This window comes from Anopheles coustani, chromosome 2, assembly GCF_943734705.1.
Source record: "Anopheles coustani chromosome 2, idAnoCousDA_361_x.2, whole genome shotgun sequence".
Lineage (NCBI taxonomy): Eukaryota > Metazoa > Arthropoda > Insecta > Diptera > Culicidae > Anopheles > Anopheles coustani.
Window position 1 is genome coordinate 85632813 of NC_071289.1, and position 20637 is coordinate 85653449.

The 20637-nt window shown below is 42.2% G+C and overlaps 4 protein-coding genes across 5 annotated transcripts; 2 read left to right on the forward strand and 2 right to left on the reverse strand.

Moving 5' to 3' along the window:
* Window positions 1-142: 142 nt before the first annotated feature.
* LOC131263109 (tRNA (guanine(37)-N1)-methyltransferase) lies at window positions 143-2025 on the reverse strand. Of its 2 annotated transcripts, none has more exons than XM_058265262.1 (3): window positions 643-2025; window positions 411-532; window positions 143-338 (listed from the first exon to the last, which is right to left on the reverse strand). In XM_058265262.1, exons 1-3 carry the CDS (start codon window positions 2009-2011, stop codon window positions 168-170), a joined length of 1662 nt encoding a protein of 553 aa, XP_058121245.1. In that variant the 5' UTR covers window positions 2012-2025; the 3' UTR covers window positions 143-167. The 2 variants fall into 2 exon arrangements, 1 of the variants encoding a protein (XP_058121245.1); XR_009178241.1 differs by having other exon boundaries at window positions 199-338; window positions 411-569.
* A 321-nt stretch (window positions 2026-2346) lies between these two features.
* LOC131265211 (protocadherin Fat 4-like) lies at window positions 2347-5031 on the reverse strand. The gene is made up of 4 exons (XM_058267473.1): window positions 4977-5031; window positions 3013-4906; window positions 2608-2942; window positions 2347-2537 (listed from the first exon to the last, which is right to left on the reverse strand). The coding sequence occupies exons 1-4, from the start codon at window positions 5029-5031 to the stop codon at window positions 2347-2349; spliced, it is 2475 nt and encodes an 824-aa protein (XP_058123456.1).
* Window positions 5032-6342: 1311 nt separating this feature from the next.
* LOC131265213 (craniofacial development protein 2-like) lies at window positions 6343-7318 on the forward strand. The gene is made up of 2 exons (XM_058267474.1): window positions 6343-6990; window positions 7262-7318. The coding sequence occupies exons 1-2, from the start codon at window positions 6343-6345 to the stop codon at window positions 7316-7318; spliced, it is 705 nt and encodes a 234-aa protein (XP_058123457.1).
* Window positions 7319-9626: 2308 nt separating this feature from the next.
* Window positions 9627-18369, forward strand: LOC131265982 (protein singles bar-like). Its single transcript, XM_058268307.1, has 4 exons — window positions 9627-9962; window positions 10058-10134; window positions 18020-18113; window positions 18292-18369. Exons 1-4 carry the CDS (start codon window positions 9627-9629, stop codon window positions 18367-18369), a joined length of 585 nt encoding a protein of 194 aa, XP_058124290.1.
* The last annotated feature ends 2268 nt before the right edge of the window (window positions 18370-20637 follow it).

Below are 20637 nucleotides of genomic sequence, written 5' to 3' on the forward strand. Positions count from 1 at the left end.
TCTTTAGTTGAAGACTGGTACTGGATAAATTGAATTTATTTATAACACTTTTTTATGTGCCAGTATCCAGCTGGAAGGTAAGGGAATCGTGAGGGAAAGTTTTCTTTTAAATTGTAATAAAATACGGCGAGGCTTTCAGGTAACGCAAATATTTTGCTAGGCATTTATTAAACTTGCAATTTATTCAAGTCCGTCTCCATTTTATCCGTGTCTGGTTTGATTTTATTTTTTGAAGGCAGCGGTTTCGGAGCAGGCTTTGGTGTCTTTTTCGAAACTATTTGGGCATGTAGGTTTTGGAACTTTTGATCCACCTTCTCGCGCTTGTCCTGCACATTTATCTGAAGTAAAACAATAGTTTTATAACCACGTGGAAATGCGGAAAAGTGTTAAGTCGCAAGGATAATGCTTACCTTTTTCAGTTTAGCAGAGACTTCCTTCGTTTTCTTTAAATTTGTCTTCTTCGCTTGTGATACCGTAAACACATCTTTCGCTTTCTTTGCCAACTGCTTACGCTGGTCCTTCATCTTATTTGCTTTCTTTGCCATCTTCGAGCACGTCGGATATTTGACCTTTGTGAAATGGAACGAAAAAGAAAAAGAAGTGTTATTTAGCTTATTCCTTTATTGCTATCCGTTAAGTTACATGGTCTTTTGATTTCTTCTGCAGGTTTATCCTCGGTGTCTAAATGACGTTTTCTAACTGTATCCGAACGGCCATAGAGTAAATCTTCGGTGAGATGGAAACTGACGCGCATCATGTCCTTGTTCGGAGCAACATTGCGTACAAATGCGATCTCTTTGAGCTTATCATCCACATCCGTGCCGAGCCATTGTTCTACGAGTTTCTGCGCAATCAGCTTTTTATCGTCAACGCCTTTGGCGAAGCAGTACACGTGGACGAGCGGTTTTTGCTGCGGATTGACGAATTTCTCTCCTTTCAGAAGTCCAGGAAAGTATCGCAAGTGCTCCACAGCCATCGCAGGTAAATTCATGGTTATATGTATCTGACCTTTAAAACTATCATTGGCACAAGTTTCCAGTAAAGAGTGTTTCATCTCTTGTTGTATAAAGTAAATCGCATCTTTGTTGTAACATTTGACATTTTTCGACACCCTATTGAGGGTACAATTTTCAACCAACGCTTTGTAAGAATCGGGATTTAGGTCATTTGATAACACCGTACAGCCTTTTCTTGCAGCAGGCACGGTGAATGGACCAACACCGGCATACAGGTCGAATAGAATATCGTTTTTGTTGAGCATGTTCACCACCTTTTCATGCTCTGTAGAAAGCCGTGGGTTCCAGTATACCTTAGAGAAATCAAATTTGAAGGCACACCCATTTTCTTTAACATCCACTTGATAGTCCGGTTCGCCACAAAGTAGTTCCATTTGAAAATTACGATACGTGTTGTCGATTGAGACGGATTTGTTGACCACGGTTCGGCAGCCCGGTATTTTATCCAGCAGGACTGCACCGATAAGTTCTCGATACGCAAGTAGATGGTCCTTCAAATTTAAGTGGACAATGTGTCCAATTTTACTGAATGACGACAAGGCTTCCTTGTCTTCCGGTAATACAGCTTTGAAGATTTCATCATACTTCCAGTTTTCATATCCTAGCTGAATTTCCTGCCAAACTAGAGCTTTGCTATCGATACCGAGCTTGTCCAGTTGAAGCTCGGCCAAATCTTCCCATCGCTGAACGGCTAGCGGATGTAGAGTAATTTTATACTCTTCGGATACCACCGGTTTGTATCGTTCCATTTTGAGCAGAAACTTCTTTATCACTCGACAAACATTATTCAGATTAATGTCTTTAGGAACGATTAGATGTGGTGTTTTGACTTTTTTGCTGAACGCCTCTCGGTCCAAGCGAATCATGCCACGAACGGCCGCCGGTGGATGAAGATCCGCACAGAGCATGTTCTTGAAGTAGTGTCGCAGACGTACGATGAGCAAATGAGGTGTTCGGTGCGTTAAAAACAGTGTAGCTTTCTTCGCTCCGATCATCCAAACGGATTGCTCACACGGATTTCCACGAGTGATCACTAAAATATGTACGTTGGGCGATACAAATCTGTAAATAACTCGCGATAATTACCTTTCGCTTATTTAAAACAGAACTAAACGCGACCACGCTGGTTTTTGTTTACATTGTCATCCGTCGTTTGACATTTGTGACAAAGTAGCAAGGATTACAAACAAAACAAAGAATACCAGCTTAGTCGCGTGGACGACAGGATGGGCAAAACAGACCGTTCAAATTAGTCGTTGCTTTTCTTTCCATTATTCTAGAATGGTTTTATTACATTATGTCACAGGAAAAAATAAATCTAACTATCTGTTCACGCATCAAACATTTCGATTCTTTCAACGTGCTCATTAAATGTTATGCTCTTCTTTTGATCATGTTGTGCTGACTGTGGCGGTTCTGTTGGGTCAACGTGAAGTTCCGAGTTTTCATCGATGGATCTTAGTTCTGTGTGAGATTTTGGGTGAACCATCGGTGCAGCAGATTTGAAAATCTCTGTTGATTCTGTTGCAAAAAAATAAAGAAGTTATCTCCCCTTACAAAGATCTCTCATTTGCTCAATTTATCTACGTACCACTTGCTATACCATTGTCCATAGTTTGAACTGCATCACGCTCCCGTGGTGGTGTGGCGTAAGGATCGTTATCCATATTTGCAATGATATGAGTACCGGAATTGATCGACGTGGTTTCGGACATAACAGCTGTCGTTTGGTTTTGACGCGATTTGGCGCGATAAAATATTGCCGCCGCGGTCATAGATAAGGCAAGGCAGCCGAAAAACGCTGCTACTATGATGTAGGGGTAGATTATAGTGCTATCTGACTCGCTCGTTGTTGATGGGGATGTAAAAAGTTCATTTAACGTGGATAGTGAGATGGTTAAATTATACTGCAACTTGTTGAGGATGCTGTAAGTAAAGAAATAATTAGAAAACACTCTATTTCTCAAGTTTATAATTACAATAAAATTGATCTTACTCAGCAACTTCGCTATAGGACAAAAGTGCGTCGCCTTGAACAGCGTAAACTAGAGCTTGTGTAGCATAGCGTTCGGATGCTGCACGCCCAGAATCGTTAGCGTCTCCAGCAGCAGAATAAACGATTTTTATAGCACCCACCACTATGTTTTTACTATCACTGATATTTTGCAGCAACGACTCGAATGCTAAGGGATTGACACCATGCACCGTAACAGCAACAAATCGATCTTCACTTCCCCGTAGCACTTTAATTTTCAAAGACGCCGTGTTACCATCTTCAGCTCCATCCCGATCGGTGGCATACACTTCTAGTGTTGTACTTGTTTCGTCAGCAAGTGATGTTTTGAGTGGGAAAATAACACCCGTTTCAGCCTCGATGTCGAAATGGTCGTTTGCTGCAAGTCGGTATCGTATAATCGCATTGATTCCCTCATCGCGATCGCTTGCCTCAACTTTGAGCAGCCTTTCTGGAAGAAGTTTTCGTGCCAGACGTGCCGATGGAAACGCAAATATGGCATTGTTTGAAGGGTATATGAACTCCGGGCTGTTGTCGTTAATATCCTGCACGATTATGTTAAGATGCGTTTGCTTCGAAGAATATGCAATGTCTCTCATTGGCCCGGAGCGCATCAGATTGCCATTTAATGATTGAGATTCTTGGTCCTCTAACGCGGGACAGTTCAACATTAACACTATCCAAAACTGTGGAAAATCTAGACCGGAAAAAAGGTTCTCATCTTCCCGGTCAAATGGCTCGGAAGACAAAGTATTGTTCGATTTTTCTACATAAAAATACTCTCCAGGTGTTTGCGATCCTATGCTGAAGACGCAGTTTTCAATCGTTAGAGGAAAAATATTCCGATGCGCCGCCATTTCCTCGAGGTGCAGTACAACCAGCACCTTCTGGACCGTAATTTCTGCCGGTTCAGGGTTGCTTGCAGAAGGAATGGTAAGCAGTATGACCGAGGACGTTTTTTGCAATTCAGAACGCTTAGCGACTGCTAGTACATTGAGAAAGGATTTCGTTGATGGAAGCGTATCAAGATTGACTAACTGCAAATCCAATCCACTGTTGTTCGCCCACACCGATAGGGTGAAATATTCCCTATCTATTCCCTCGAGCGTATATTGAATGTCGTTCGTTTCGGTGCCGGGAATTAGCTCGAGTTGTATGATCGTACCAGGATCCATCGTCCTGTTAACGAAGGTATCTTTAAACTCCGGAGGGTCATCATAGACGATTGAGAGGTCCGGCTGAATGCTAACGCTGACTTGACTTGCTTTTGGAGGTATTCCTTGGTCCGTGGCCGTCACAATCAGTTGCACCGTATTGGCGAGTTTCAAAACTTGTTCCCTGAGCCGAAGAACTGCCTTGAACTGCTTCTCATCCTCCGCCAGGGGATGGGTTTCGATGTTGAAGTACTCGTTTTCCGATATGGTAAACTGCACCGTGTTGTTTATCAGATCAATATCTCGCGCCATTATGCCGGTCCCACTCGCGAGATATGGTGAAACATCAAAATTCTTGGGTAATGGTAAAGGGACTAGCGCCTCATACGCATCTTGCAGGAATCGTGGTGCATGATTGTTAGCTTTTTTGAAATTTTGACGATAAAGTCCACTCCGTTGGGTTGTGCTACACGTGTAGGACAATTGTAGAATAAGAACAATCTGTGTCTCGTTCTCTTCATAATCGGCAAATTTAGCAGTCGTGAGAAACTGCAGTTCCGATCCAACGAGCCTCACATCGATGTAGATCGGTTCTGGAACCAGAGACACCGCCGTTACATCTGCAACGGTGAAGCTGGCGATAACGGTGTCGGTCGGTGTGGTAAGATCCAGTTCTTCTGGATTGACATGGCTGTTAAAGTTGTAACTTGGGGAACTACATCCTACAGGAAACAAAAAGAAAAACCAAGAATCTCTTCGTCTTTCCAGTACTTTCGGATGTGTTTGATTTACCTTGCGTAGCTTGAAGCTGCCAACAGCAACCTAATAATAACACGTACAGCCACATGTTTTCCTCCCAGTGACCGGGCAGCAACATCCAGATGATGCGCAAGTACAACGACCACTTTTGTAAAGTATATGCTTGCAACTGACACCGAGGCTGGCCTCTGATAGCTCGTTGGACGACCGAAGACGTCGTTTACCATTGCAAGTGACATTATCTTATCGTGTTTTTAAAGTGCCCTGTGCGTACCTCGCACTGAGGTGAAAGTATTCTCCTCCGAAGGCTTATAAACGATGATTAATATATGGTATCATCACCTTTTGTCTCTGATGGTGTAATTAATCATGCAATTAGGAATGTTCTTGAAAATAATATAAATTGCTTCCGCGTACCATACCATGATCTGTCTTTATCTACTTGTTGTCTAGTATGAGTATTGTGATAGTCGTGGAGAAAACTGGAAAACAACAGAGTCAAATAAACACGGTATAAATCTGAGTCAGAGACAAAACTAATATGTATGTGTCTCGTCGTAGTTTTTCTAGTGGTTACTTATCATTTCTCTCGTTCTTGCCAGTCACTTCCAGAGTCCTCTTCGATATTCATGCAGATCGGGAAGAAAATAATATGGAGAATTTTCCTCTACGGCTGCTAAACTAGTTCTAGAGAGGAACACTTCTTCCCATTTGGCTGAAACCAATAGGTATTGAAAGACAAATTAAACAGAAAATGCCCAAATAGAACAAACCAAGAAGGGAGTTCACAGTGAATGAACTCAGGATGGATGGAACGGCAAACGTGTTCCATAATCCATCTGTTTATGGCAAACGATCGTGAACACGTGTTCGGGCGAACTACACATTTTCTATCGTTTCGATCGTAGGTCGGAAAGGCAAAACATGTGTGCAGTGCAGTTCGCTTCTGAATGCAACTCTAGATTTTTTCCTTCCTTTTTACACTCACTCCTTTTTTTCTTGGTCTGTGAATGGGGTAGGATCCGACGCCTCCTGAAGGCTACATAGGCTCTCCAACCCAACTCCTATTCTGGTATGTCCAAGCCATACAGACCGTGTACATGTAGCCCCGCTTATCCGAGCTTGGGTAAACGGGTACAATCCCACCCCCTTGGGAGGATGGGGATGCATGGCTAAGGCAGAAGGGGGGTGAGCAGTCCGGGTTGACGGACTGCTTGAACGCCTGGGGGGCAACCAGGCGCAACCAAAGCTGCCACTGGGTCGCAGGGCCAGTCACCCGGCCCCAGTAACAAGGACTACGGAAAGACGAATCAACAATATACGGAACGGATTCAACGGTAACGGACCTATGCAACGCCCCCGGACAACGATTAAAATGGGCTCATGGAACGTACGCACAATGTATAGAACCGGAGCCTTGAAACAATTGGACGATGAACTAGCCAAGCTAAACATGGACCTCGTCGCACTACAAGAGATACGCTGGCTAGGCAGTGGTGTGCAGAATAGGCGTGGCAGTAGCTACGACATCTACTATAGCTGCCACGACCGCCACCACATGCTCGGCACGGGCTTCGCCGTAGGTCAACGTGCGAAGTCCGCAGTCATTGATTTCAAGGCTATAAACGATAGGCTATGCTACCTGCGCATGCGAGGCAAATTTCATAATATAAGCCTCATTAACGTTCATGCCCCTACCGAAGACAAAGATGAAGAGGAGAAGGACCTGTTTTACGGCCGCCTCGCGAAACTCTATGAAAGCTGCCCCAGGTATGACGTCAAAATCATCCTGGGGGATTTCAATGCTAAAGTCGGTAGGGAGTCGATGTACCGCCAGTACATCGGAACCCACAGTCTACACGAGCACAGCAATGAAAACGGTAGTAGATTGGTCCAGTTCGCAGCAGCGAGCAATCTGGTCATCGGAAGTACCAAGTTTGCGCGACGGGACATTCACAAAACCACGTGGGTGTCCCCGGATGGAGCCACTTCCAACCAGATCGACCACGTGTTGATTAACCGCCGCCATCAATCGAGTCTGTTAAACGTCAGAACCTATAGGGGGGCCAACATCGATTCTGATCATTACCTGGTTGGCTTAATGATAAGATGCAGGATCGCCTGCCCACGAGCCAATGTGGGTAGAAGCAACACGCAGACACGATACAACACGGACTCTCTTAAGGACAGTCGAGTCCAACTCTCCTACCAGGGAGCCATAGATGAGTCTCTACTACTGCTACAAGGAGAAACAGATACGAGCGGGAGATGGGATGCTCTAAAAACAACGATCACGAACTGTGCCAAAAACGTTTTAGGAGAACGTCGTGGCAACACCAGATCTGGCTGGTACGACGAAGAGTGTAGACTTGTGAATGAACGCAAAAACTGCGCATACCGAGCAATGCAGCAGAAACAAAGAACACGGGCATGCGCAGAAGAATATCACCGGTTCAGACGAGAAGAGAAGCGAGTTTTCAAGCGAAAGAAGCAATTGTGGGAGGACGCCAAAATGCGAAAACTCGAGGAAACCAGAGTGCGTTACGGACCCACAAGACAGTTTTACCAAGCGATAGCAGGCCACCGAAGCACCTTTACTCCGAAGGTGACCTGCTGTCGCAGCAAGGATGGAGATCTGGTCAGCAACCAGCCAGAGGTCCTCTCGCGGTGGGCTCAGTACTTCGATGAATTACTAAATGATCAGTTTAACGAGCAGCTGGAGGCTCCACCAGCAGATGAAATCATGCTTCAGCCACCTAGCATTGAAGAAACACGAAAGGCTATCCGTCGCCTCAAGAACAACAAGTCGCCTGGCACGGACGGAATAACAGCCGAACTGATCAAAAACGGAGGCGCAAATCTAGAGAACGAAATTCATCGACTGATATCTGAGATATGGGATAGCGAATCGATGCCTTGTGATTGGAATCTTGGTATCATCTACCCCATATACAAAAAGGGAGATAAGTTAGACTGCAGTAACTACAGGGGTATTACGGTGTTGAATACCGCCTACAAAATATTCTCCCTCGTTCTTCAAGAACGACTTGACCCATACGCTGAAGAGATAGTAGGAAACTATCAGAGGGGATTCCGAAGAGGGAGATCAACCACTGATCAGATCTTCACCATGCGGCAAGTCTTGGAGAAGATGGCAGAGTACCAACAAAACACTTTCCATCTCTTCATTGACTTTAAAGCCGCATATGATAGCATAGCCAGGGTAAAACTGTATCAAGCCATGAGCTCATTTGGAATCCCGGCTAAATTAATCAGACTTGTAAGAATGACCATGACCAACGTCACTTGTCAGGTGAAGGTGGATGGAAAACTCTCAAGTCCCTTTGCTACCACCAAGGGACTGCGCCAAGGGGATGGGCTTGCCTGCATACTCTTCAACCTAGCGCTAGAGAGGGCCATCCGAGACTCGGAGGTGGAAACTTCGGGGACCATCTTCTATAAGTCAATCCAGATCCTGGCATACGCTGATGATATTGATATTATTGGTAGAAGGCTCTCCTATGTAGCAGAAGCATACCAAAGGATCGAGCAAGCGGCGAATAACCTCGGGCTGCAGATAAACGAGGGGAAAACCAAGATGATGGTGGCACCATCAGCGGCCCTGCCAACAATTGCCGAAAGCCTACGTGGGGGTGACGTACAAGTAGGTGAACGCACTTTCGAAGTCGTCCAAAATTTCACCTATCTTGGGTCAAAGGTCAGCACCGACAACAACATTGAAGATGAAATCCGCGCTAGGGTGCTGGCAGCCAACCGGTCATATTACAGTCTGAGAAATCTCTTCCACTCACGATACCTGTCAAGACAGTCGAAGCTGGGACTATACCGAACATTCATAGTACCAGTGCTCACATACGCCTCCGAGACATGGACTCTGTCCAAATCTGACGAAACCCTCTTAGCCGTGTTCGAGAGGAAGATCCTCAGGAGGATTTTTGGCCCCGTATGTGAGGAGGGACAATGGAGGAGCCGCTATAACGACGAGCTCTACGAGCTGTACGGTGACCTTACTGTCGTACAGCGAATTAGACTCGCCAGGCTCCGGTGGGCTGGTCATGTCATGAGAATGACACCGGACGACCCAGCCCGTAAAGTCCTTTTAGGCTGTCCCCAAGGACAGAGGAGGCGTGGTAGGCCTAAATTGAGATGGAAGGATGGCGTAGACGAAGCCGCCAATAAAGCCGGGATACGGAATTGGACCAGCGTGGCGAGCGACCGTGAGCGGTTTCGGATGGAGCTTCGTCAGGCCAAGACCGCTCAGCGGTTGTAGCGCCACATAAGTAAGTAAGTAAGTTTTACACTCACTGCCGTAGTTTCATAAGCATTTTGGTTGCTTTCTTTCCTTCCTTTCTTCTGGCCATCGTGCATCCTTAGCAGTGTATGGTTTTCAATATGCTCTACGGAGAGCACAGGGGTGATCTATTTTTGAGGATAGAATGAACCATTCTAAACACGCTTCGTGACAATGTTCTGCGTATGTTTATGTTCTGGCGGCGTCACGGACCTCCTGCACTGCGGTCGAAGCCGGTACAGTCTCTTGGGGGGTAACTGCAACGCAGTTGATCTTGGGTAAGGTTTAGTCTTCGTTTAACGGGCGATGAAAGCAGAAGTTAAAGATCTTTTAAACTGTGGTCTTTTTAGCCCATCGTAAGACGGCCTACTATGCCATCAACCGCCATACGAATGCCACCGGGTATAAGTCACCTGAACGAGCAGCAGAATCGCGGCTTCCGAATCGGCTGCTGCCGCGTATGCACGTGCATCAATTTGCAGTTTTTCCTCTCGAAAAATGGCATCCTGAAGTGCTTCGAGCTGGTGCTAGGTTGGTTCTGTCAGACGATGCTGATCCAGTTCGGCCTCGACACGGCCAAGGACATCGGCGAGGCATTTCTCGGGTTTCTAACGACCTGCTCCACCTTTCTGCTAACCACCACCGTCCTGCTGCTATGTTACGCCATATCGGCGCGGACATTTCATCTGATTCGGCAATCAATTTTCGTAAGTTCGGTTATCGTTTTGCTCACAGGGACCGTGAATGAGCCATTCTTTCTCAAATGGAATATTTTTCTGAATCCACCAACAAATTCTTGCAGGAAGTAGTGTACAACGGATTGGCATGTGTTATGTACCTGAGTGCAGCTTCATATCTTGGGTTTTCCGTCAACATATAGTTACGTTACACTCAACCAGTCTAGACAGAAAGCATCACGCTAGACACAACATCCGATAGATGACATTGTTGCAGTCTTCACAACAACGGCACGTAGAAAGCATCACGCTAGACATAACATCCGATAGATGACATTGTTGCAGTCTTCACAACAACGGCAAGTTCTGGCTGACGCAATATCTTCAAGGCGACAGATCATCAACGATAAAGCATGATCATGCATGTTCCCTGGCTACGGAAGTGCAGCAGACATTCAAGGCGACATTCCACGACGGCCTGGAAGCAAAACAAATCATCAGGAACATCACCCCCTATCGGCATTCTCACGAGCGCTACTATAAAAGCAGGGCAGCAAGTAGGGACCAGTTCAGTTCTATTTCTACTTTTGTAAGAGTTAGATCTCAAACTTGTGCGTTGAGCTTGTAATTTATAAAGAATAAATATTTTTTTTTATGAGTTATTAAGCAGCAACCACATAATTGGCGCAGCCGGGTAGGCGTTTGAGGAAGTGATCTAGTAGAAAAACAGTGGAAATCTCTTGGCATATAAACCAAAAGAAAGTGATTCCGCGAAGTGTGCGAAATCTAAAAGTGACTTTGTGTATAACAGAAGTACGAACATCACAAGTGAAATCGTCCCCCAAGGAGTGCGAACATTGCTAGTGAAATTGTGCTTCAAAGTGCACAAACACTTTAGAGAGATCGCCCATAAGCATCCGCAAGCAACACAGACCCTGTAACCAGAGTCGCTGAGGAGTTGAGGATCCCCCGCTACTGGACATGTGGAGTACCACCAACGTTCTTCACGCCCACGCCCAAACACGACTAAGCAACAAAGTGAGTCGTTTCATGTTTTTGTAATTCGGAGGGAGTACTACCAGATAGGGCCCACGTTTTATCGAATGTGAAAGTGAACTCATTAATGACGGTAAACTAAAAGTGTTACTTTCATTTCGTGAGGAGTACTACCAGATAGGGCCCACGAACCAAATCGCGAGTAAAGATTATTTTCGTGAACACGTACGCGCACTACGAGATAGACGTGACGCCTAACTGAAGTAATTTTTTCTTGTGTCCTCAAAAAACACTACTAGATAGATTTTTTGGGTAGGGAAATATCATACTACTAGATAGGTGATAGATCCAAATCAAGGGAGAACTACGAGATAGGGCCTTTGAGAAAAAACAAAAACCCCCAAGAAGAGTTTGTCCTGGATGAAGGGTTCCAAAAAGAAGACCGCGTTGAAAAAGGTCAGAGAACTCCTTACACGCACAGACAGCCCAAACTCAGATTCAGATAGTTCGAGTTCACAACAATCAGAAGAGTATTCACACGTACCGCTGAGAACCGAAAACCTAACTCTTGAATCATTGAGCCTACAACACCACGAAATGGATGTTGAAACTCTAAAAAACCAAGTTGCAGCCTTGCAACAGATGGTAGAACATCTACAAATACAACAACAACAAGGACCAAATTTGTCATCAGGGAACCATGTAGGAAATTCTTACGAAGCCTTATGCAAAATCCCTGATCCAATCAAGTCAATTCCAAAATTTGACGGAAACAGAAAACAACTAACATCATGGCTAAACACAGCCGAAGGCACATTACGAATATTCCAAGGAATCGTATCTGAACAACAAATGCGAATTTTCACAACCGCAGTAGTCAATAAAATTGAAGGAAAGGCTAAAGACATACTTTGCTTAGCTGGAAACCCTACAACCTTCGAAGAAGTCAAGCTTATCCTGATTAACGCGTTAGGCGACAGGCAAGAATTAACGTACTATAAGAGCCAGTTGTGGCAAACGAAAATGGCGGATGGAATGTCAATCCATAAGTATTATAACAAATGTAAGGAAATCATCCAAAATATAAAAACATTGGCAAAACAGAAAGAGAAATATCTCAATCATTGGGATGCAATAAATGCTTTTATTGAGGAAGACGCCCTAGCAGCATTTTTATCAGGATTGCGAGAACCATACTTCGGATATGCCCAAGCCGCTTGTCCAGAAGATATGGAAGCTGCATACGCTTTTGTATGTAAATTCCAGTCACGAGAAGTAACCGCGACAAATATGGAAATTAATAGGAAACCTCAGGAGAAAAGATTCCCACCAAAGAAAGAAGACTTCAGGTCTTACAGGGAAGACAACAGACACCATAAGGAAGAATATAGGAAATCGGAGGGTTACAACAAAACCCAAAACAACCAAATAAAAACTAATAATAATAACCTCCCACAACCCATGGAAGTAGGATCTGTGCGCAGTAAACTAACCCTGAACAGGAAACAGATCAATAACAATGAAATTTCGGACGACGAACCATGCGAGGACGTCGATCTAAATTTTTGTTGGACGCAGAATCACGAAGAAAAGACGTAAATTATCTTCCCTACATCATCAGCACTAACTACGTTACTAAAAAAACAATAAGGATTCTGATAGATACCGGAGCTAATAAAAACATAATTAAACCTGACGTACTTACTAACGTTAAAGATGTACCCGAAGTTAACATAAAAAATATTTCTGGAACCCAGAAAATAAAGCAAAGAGCAGTTGCAAATCTTATAGGAAAAAATGTGCCCGCACAAACCTATTATGTGTTCAAATTCCATAACTTTTTTGATGGAATACTAGGATCAGAATACCTAGCAAAGACTAAAGCTAATGTTAGCTACAAAGATGAAAATATTATTATCGGAAAAACTATAATCCCATTTTATAAATACTACCCGAAAACCAAAACGTACTCACATAATATTGAATTGGATTCTAACAAAGATGGTGACTGGTTTGTCCCAACTTATCAGAAACTACAAGATGGATCTTTTATCGAACCCGGATTATATCGGTCGATAAACAAGAAAACCACTGTACGCATAATCACAAACCGTCAAAAACCGCCAGTTTTTGAAAACGGAAAACTTTCCTTAAATGTTAACAATTTCGAAACGTTAACTCCAATACCGATCAATGCCAAATTTTTAAACAAAGAAGATATCACGAAGCTAATAGCTATGAATCATCTAACAAGCATTGAAAAAGAACAGTTGATTAAAATTTTAATTGATAACCAGCAAGTGTTATTGAAACCAAATGAAAAACTATCGTCCACTACAGTAATCAAACATCAAATTGTTACTAACGACGAACTACCCACGTACTCTAAATCCTACAGATATCCCCATCACTTCAAAAAGGATGTGGAAGACCAAATCGAGGAAATGTTAGAAACAGGAATAATTAAGCATTCCACAAGTCCATACTCTTCACCAATTTGGGTCGTACCCAAGAAGATGGATGCCTCAGGGAAAAAGAAAATAAGAGTTGTCATCGATTATCGAAAGTTGAACGAAAAAACCATCGATGATAAATTTCCTATTCCACAAATAGAAGATATTCTCGACAGCTTAGGAAAATCAGAATATTTTACTACTCTAGATCTCAAATCAGGATTTCATCAAATAGAAATGGATCCTATTGACAGTCAAAAAACAGCCTTCTCAACAGATAGAGGACATTTCGAATTTACTCGAATGCCTTTTGGATTGAAAAATGCACCAGCAACATTTCAACGTGCAATGAACAGCATTCTTCAAGAATTCATTGGAAGAATTTGCTACGTTTATTTAGATGACATAATCATAATTGGACACAATTTAAGAAAACATTTAGAAAATGTGTCAACAATACTTAAAAGACTTTCTGAATTTAACTTAAAAATTCAGCTAGATAAATGTCAATTTTTGAAAAAGGAAACCGAATTTTTGGGACATGTCATAACACCAGAAGGAATCAAACCAGATCCCTCGAAAATAGAAAAAATAGGAAACTGGAGTTTACCCAAAACGCAAAAGCAAATAAAACAATTTCTCGGATTAACCGGATATTACAGACGTTTTATCAAAGATTACGCCAAATTAACGAAACCTCTTACGAAATATTTAAAAAAGGATCAAACCGTGAATCATAAGGATGAACAATTCATTAAAGCCTTTGACACGCTTAGAAACATTTTGACGTCCGATCAAATATTATCGTACCCTGACTTTAATGTACCATTTATATTGACCACTGACGCTAGCAATTTTGCTTTAGGTGCAGTATTATCTCAAATGCAAAATGGAATTGAAAGACCCATAGCTTTCGCTAGTCGTACATTAAACAAAGCCGAAATAAATTACTCAACAACAGAAAAGGAAGCCTTAGCAATTATCTGGGCAGTAAACAAATATTACCCCTATCTTTATGGCCACAAATTCACACTTTTAACTGACCATAAACCACTAACCTTTATAAAAACATCGACAAAAAATTCTAAAATCCTAAGATGGAGGTTGGAACTAGAAAATTTCGATTACGAAATTAAATACAAAGAAGGAAAAACTAACGTAGTGGCAGACGCCCTAAGTCGTAAAGATCCTGAAAATATTAATCAAAATTGTCTTTTTTCAGAGAAGCAAGAAAATCCAAAGGAAAAACAATGCACAATGGATATCAACGTTAACGAAAATCTTTCTATTTCAGATTCTCAAATAAATAATCCCCCGGAATCCCGAATGGATGACCCATTGATATCTGAGAACACTTCTGATGATGATACAGTACACTCTGCAGACACATCAGATAATTATTTTATCCACTTTTCAGAAAGACCAATCAACTATTATCGGAATCAGATAATCTTCAAGTTGGCAAATTTCTCAACTGAACTAAGAGAAACCCCATTCACCAACTATCAAAGAGTCACAATTTGCAACAAAGAATATACGGAAAGCATTATAAAGGATTGCCTACTACGATACCACAACAATAAACAAACAGCAATAATGGCCCCTGAAAGCATAATCCCTATAATTCAAAATGTTTACAAAAATCTTTTTAGTGACCATGGCCATTTCGTTCTTACGCAAAACATTGTGGAAGATGTGACAAATGAGCAAAGACAAGACGCGATCGTTACAAAAGAACATGAGCGTGCTCATCGAGGCATAACCGAAATGGAATCCCAAATAAGAAGAAGTTTTTTCTTTCCAAAAATGGTATCAAAAATTAAAATAGCTTGCAACTCATGTAGGATCTGCAACATACACAAATATGAGAGAAAACCATATAACATTAAACTTTCACCTCGACCAATAACTTCAAAACCTTTTGAACGTGTGCATATGGATATCTTTCAAATTGATAATAACAATTTCTTATCACTGGTAGATTCATTCTCGAAACATGCACAATTTGTTAAAATGGAGACAAAAAATCTTACGGACGTAAAAAATGCATTAGCCCAATACTTTGCATCATTTAATATACCGTCACAAATCGTTACAGATCACGAAACAACCTTTAGATCGGTACAATTGAAAAATTATTTAGCAAACCTCAATGTTGAATTACTCTATGCATCCTCGTCAGAATCTAATGGGCAGGTAGAAAAAACGCATTCAACAATAATCGAAATATTCAACACAAATAAACATAAATTCTCAGATACAGATACAGTAACAAAAGTTGCGATAGCAGTTTCCCTGTACAACAATTCAGTTCACTCGTCAACTAAATACGCACCAAATGAAATCATTTTTAACCAAACGAACAATTTCCTGAACACAGAGGAACTATTTAAGAAAATAAAAACTAACTTGGAAAAAGCTAGGATTACTCAAATTAAAAGAAACGATAAACGAGAAACCCCTCCAGAACTTAAACAAAATGATGAAGTTTTTGTTTTACCAAACGTTAGGAAAAAACTAGATCCTAGAGCCAAACCATTTAAAGTACATAGCTCAAGGGATAAAACGTTTAAAAATATTAAGAATATTAAGAGACATAAATCAAAGATTAAACGCATTAAAAAGTAACCATTACATTACTCATTACAGATGTACTTAATCACGATGATTATAATCGCATATGTCGCGAATACCCTCGGAGGAACCCTTCAAATACGAAACCTAAATCAGGACCCGATCTTATTACTGGAAAAACAAGATTGCAAAATTCAGACAGGAAACCTAAAAATTGTCCACCCAATTAACCTCACTAATATAGGAGACAATGTTATGAGATTTCAAACAATAGCTAGTAAGATTGATAAAAGCTTGCCTATATCGAACCTCATAGCAGAACGCAGTAGGGAAATAAGAAGCAGGTTAGGACAACTAACACCAAGTAAACGTGTTAAACGTTGGGATGCCATAGGTACCGCATGGAAATGGATTGCAGGATCACCAGATGCCGTAGACCTTGGTATAATCAACAAAACATTGAACGATCTTATAAGCGAAAACAACGCGCAAATCAGCATCAACAACGTAGTTAATTCAAAGATAGCCGAAATGACAGAAACTATCAATGAACTCATTGGAAAACACGCAAACAAAGATAAAATTCTACTACAAGAATTAGATGCGATCACACTACTAGTCTACATGGACGCCACCAATCGAATCCTCGAAGACATAGAAGATACTGTACTTCGAACACGTATCCAATTGACAAATAGTAAATTGTTGTCATTAAACGAGATACTCGCAGTCGAAAAAATTATCAACGATCAAGGAATAAGTACAGATTTTCCCGAGCAAGCATTAAACTTCGCTATACCAAAAATAGCACTGAATGGGAAAACACTTCTCTACATACTACAAGTTCCAAAACTGAAAGCTACATGCAAAATCTTTCAGATTGAACCGCTACCAATCAACGATACAACAATAACAAACATCCCGATGTACGTTGTACAAAGCGAAGAAGAATTATATGAGACTATCAAACCATTCGATACCATACAATTGGGAGAATACATCAGACCATTTGAAGATAGTTGTCTCAAACCAATGTTAAAGGGAAAAGAAAGCAGCTGTATGGCAGTTACAGATAAAAACACGAAAGTTACCCTCATTGGCAATAACAAGATTTTGATCAGAAACAGCGCCGATTTAGAAGTTAAATCAGATTGCGGACCGGATGACCGAACACTACAAGGCAACTTCATCCTTAACTTCTATAATTGTACGGTGACAATTAATAACCAAACGTTCGAAGCGGAAGAAATAACGAACAATGCGAAGGAAATACAAGGTGCCTATCCCAATCTCAAACTAAATTGGAACGTCATACACCTACCAAACATAACAATCATGCAGAATGAAACAACGCTGCATCGAAAACAGCTTGAGCACATAACATTAAAGCAATATTCCCATATGAAAATGACATTTTCATTATTCGGTGGAACTTCGATTGCATTTATACTCTTGATAATTGTAGTAATTGTTTGCCAGAAAAAGAAACAATCCGTGAAAATCATAACACCACAAACTACGAAGATCGAGAAACGACGGAAAAAGGCTAAAGATAACCAGAAGTTCGAGGACGTACTTTAGTCTACCCCCGGAGGAGTTACGTTACACTCAACCAGTCTAGACAGAAAGCATCACGCTAGACACAACATCCGATAGATGACATTGTTGCAGTCTTCACAACAACGGCACGTAGAAAGCATCACGCTAGACATAACATCCGATAGATGACATTGTTGCAGTCTTCACAACAACGGCAAGTTCTGGCTGACGCAATATCTTCAAGGCGACAGATCATCAACGATAAAGCATGATCATGCATGTTCCCTGGCTACGGAAGTGCAGCAGACATTCAAGGCGACATTCCACGACGGCCTGGAAGCAAAACAAATCATCAGGAACATCACCCCCTATCGGCATTCTCACGAGCGCTACTATAAAAGCAGGGCAGCAAGTAGGGACCAGTTCAGTTCTATTTCTACTTTTGTAAGAGTTAGATCTCAAACTTGTGCGTTGAGCTTGTAATTTATAAAGAATAAATATTTTTTTTTATGAGTTATTAAGCAGCAACCACATAATTATATACTTGTATCCCAAGTTCCTGATCTTCAAAAACACTGGTGGAGTCCACAGTTCCTATCCAGCGATGACGGCAGTTTATGTGAGTTTTTTTTTGTACTTGCATTATTATTTACAACGTTTCTATTAATCTGCATCCTGGAGTTTTCTGGGCAACTTATTCAAAAAATAGTATTAATAAATAGATATTCTTATTTTCATATCTCCAATACTTCCCGCTGAACTTGACATACCGAATGTCCTCTACAAAATTTCTCCAGTATATGGGTTTCATCGTCGGGATGGTGTACGGTGTGGATACGTTTGTTGCCTATCGTCACTTGAAAGGTTATTCTTAAGGTACTTCCTGTTCTTTTTAAGCTACATTTACTGAATATTCTACTATCACATCATGCACGTAAGCAGTTACTCTCACAAGAAATTAGTCAATGAAATGAGACAAAAGTAAAACTACGGTCCATTCTGTAAACATGGCAGCATCGTTGTTGCTTCGTTCAATTGACCGAATAGGAACCTAATTATACATTTACGTTAATCTACCTTTAGAATAAGTGGAGGATAAAATTACATATGATAAATAAGGAATGAAAACCGGTGATCAGAAGGATTAACGAAAAGTGTCTCACATGTGCAGATGTGGTCAAGAAATAGAAAAAAAGCAAAAGAGAGATTGTTCGTTAATCGGTTTGGGGGCATTAAAAACCATTAATAAGGACATGTACTTTGTTTGATTTTTTCCTTTCAAGACAATACAAAAGGACGTAAGCAATATTTTCGTTTAGTGTTAATGATGCAGTTTCAATTCTCGGTCAGTTCTTGTTTTTTCTATCCAATCACAAAAAAACTTAATCCTTCATAAAATTACGGACGACGATCTTGCGGTGCCTGATCGAAATGTCCTCCACCGATCATTACCATGGTTAGCTAGATACTTTTCCAAAATGCAACGAGAACACGAGTGAAGTCACCTCAACACAAACAGGCTCGTGCGCGACGTGATACCCAACACAGCGGAATGGATGACGTGATGATGCGCGGCTCCGGCGGATTCATCTCCGAGGCTTGCCGCGCGGAGGGGGGGGGGGGGGGTCGAACATTTTCTCGCGTGGAACGCGCAGTGTTGGTATCAACTGTGATAATTGGTATCATTCACACACGTCCGAGCAGTAGCAAGTCGTGTGCCTTCGCGTAGCGTCGAATCGCGCCATATAATTCGCATTAGAAAGTGGTAGGTTAGAGTGTGTCTACTACGTTTAAGTGTTGCCCTCGAATGGGGACTGAAGAGTGTGTGCTGTGCCGGCCGGCGTGATTCGAAAACCAAAAAGTTATGTAGTGAAAATTTAAAACAAAACTGGTCCTACATGTAATGACGAACCAGATACAAAGGTTTCACAGATTGTTTCTCTTCCACCGTAAAGCCATCAAATCGTTGAGCAAACATTCGTTTTGCTGTAGGGCTGATGGAATTTCATCACGAACGACGAATGAGATCAGCCTCGGTCAAGGTGGTTTGTTAGTCGGAACTGATTTCATGCCCATCTATCACCCTTGTCGGTTGCCACCACACGCTCAACGTACGCCCGTTATCAGCAGACCTGGTGGCCACACACCGGGGGTGAAGGAAACAAGAGCGCCTCCGATGCGCCTCCGGTGGAATGATAAAAATCGCTTCCCGTGCCAAACACGTTAGAGACTGCGCTATTTCAAGTTCTTCTACTGTTTGCTTTTCGCTCGGATGTCTCTGTTGGCCGTACGGTTTAGTACCCGCGTCTGTCCCCGCACTTCGGGCGAGTGGCGGCGCCAGCAACATATGGTTCTGGAGGAGAGACCTTTTTAAAAATAGATACATATAGGCTGCTGCTGCATCAACGCCACCATCCATACTCCATCCATAGGTTCAAAAAAGTCTGCTCGCATTCGTGTGCGCCAGTTTGACGTGCAAGTACCATCATGTGCTGCCTGGGTCATCATCATTGGCGCACGTAACCGTTACGGCAGAAAGGATCCTCATAACCCCCTTCGCGAACGTACCCTTCCGATCGCAAATGTGAGAAATCTTTCACTTCGTTCCATTCCTTGGTGTACCTTTAAGCCGTCCGAGAGGTAGATAGCTTCGGCCCGACGATGTTTTCGTCTATGTCCTCCCTCCCCCACCGATGTCCGTTTAAATATGGATGCATTGGGAATTTTAAACGTATGCAAACGACTTCATCGCGTGAGGTTATAAAGTAAGCAAAGGGCAATGTGCCACGCGATTCCAGGGCAGAAGAGTTTGCATGTACTTGGGCTCCATCAACTTAACCAAGAGTAGTCAAGAAAAGTTTTCAATTTGTTTTAGATAGCAGAGAAATTATTGATAGCTAGCTCGTTCGCTTTAGCTTTGAGACGTTTGTTGGCTTCTTCGTGTTGAGCCGCGAAGGAACCATCAACGCAACGGGCCCGCCATCAGGATATCGATGCACACGCAACAGTTGACCTTCACCTCCTTCTTCTAATAGCCGCAAAGTGGACAACAAAACTGAGCTGGGGACATTCTGTGAGCACCATTGGTGACGAAATACCTACGTCTACGTCCGTAGCCCGGCCACAGTGTTCGTTTGATGTCG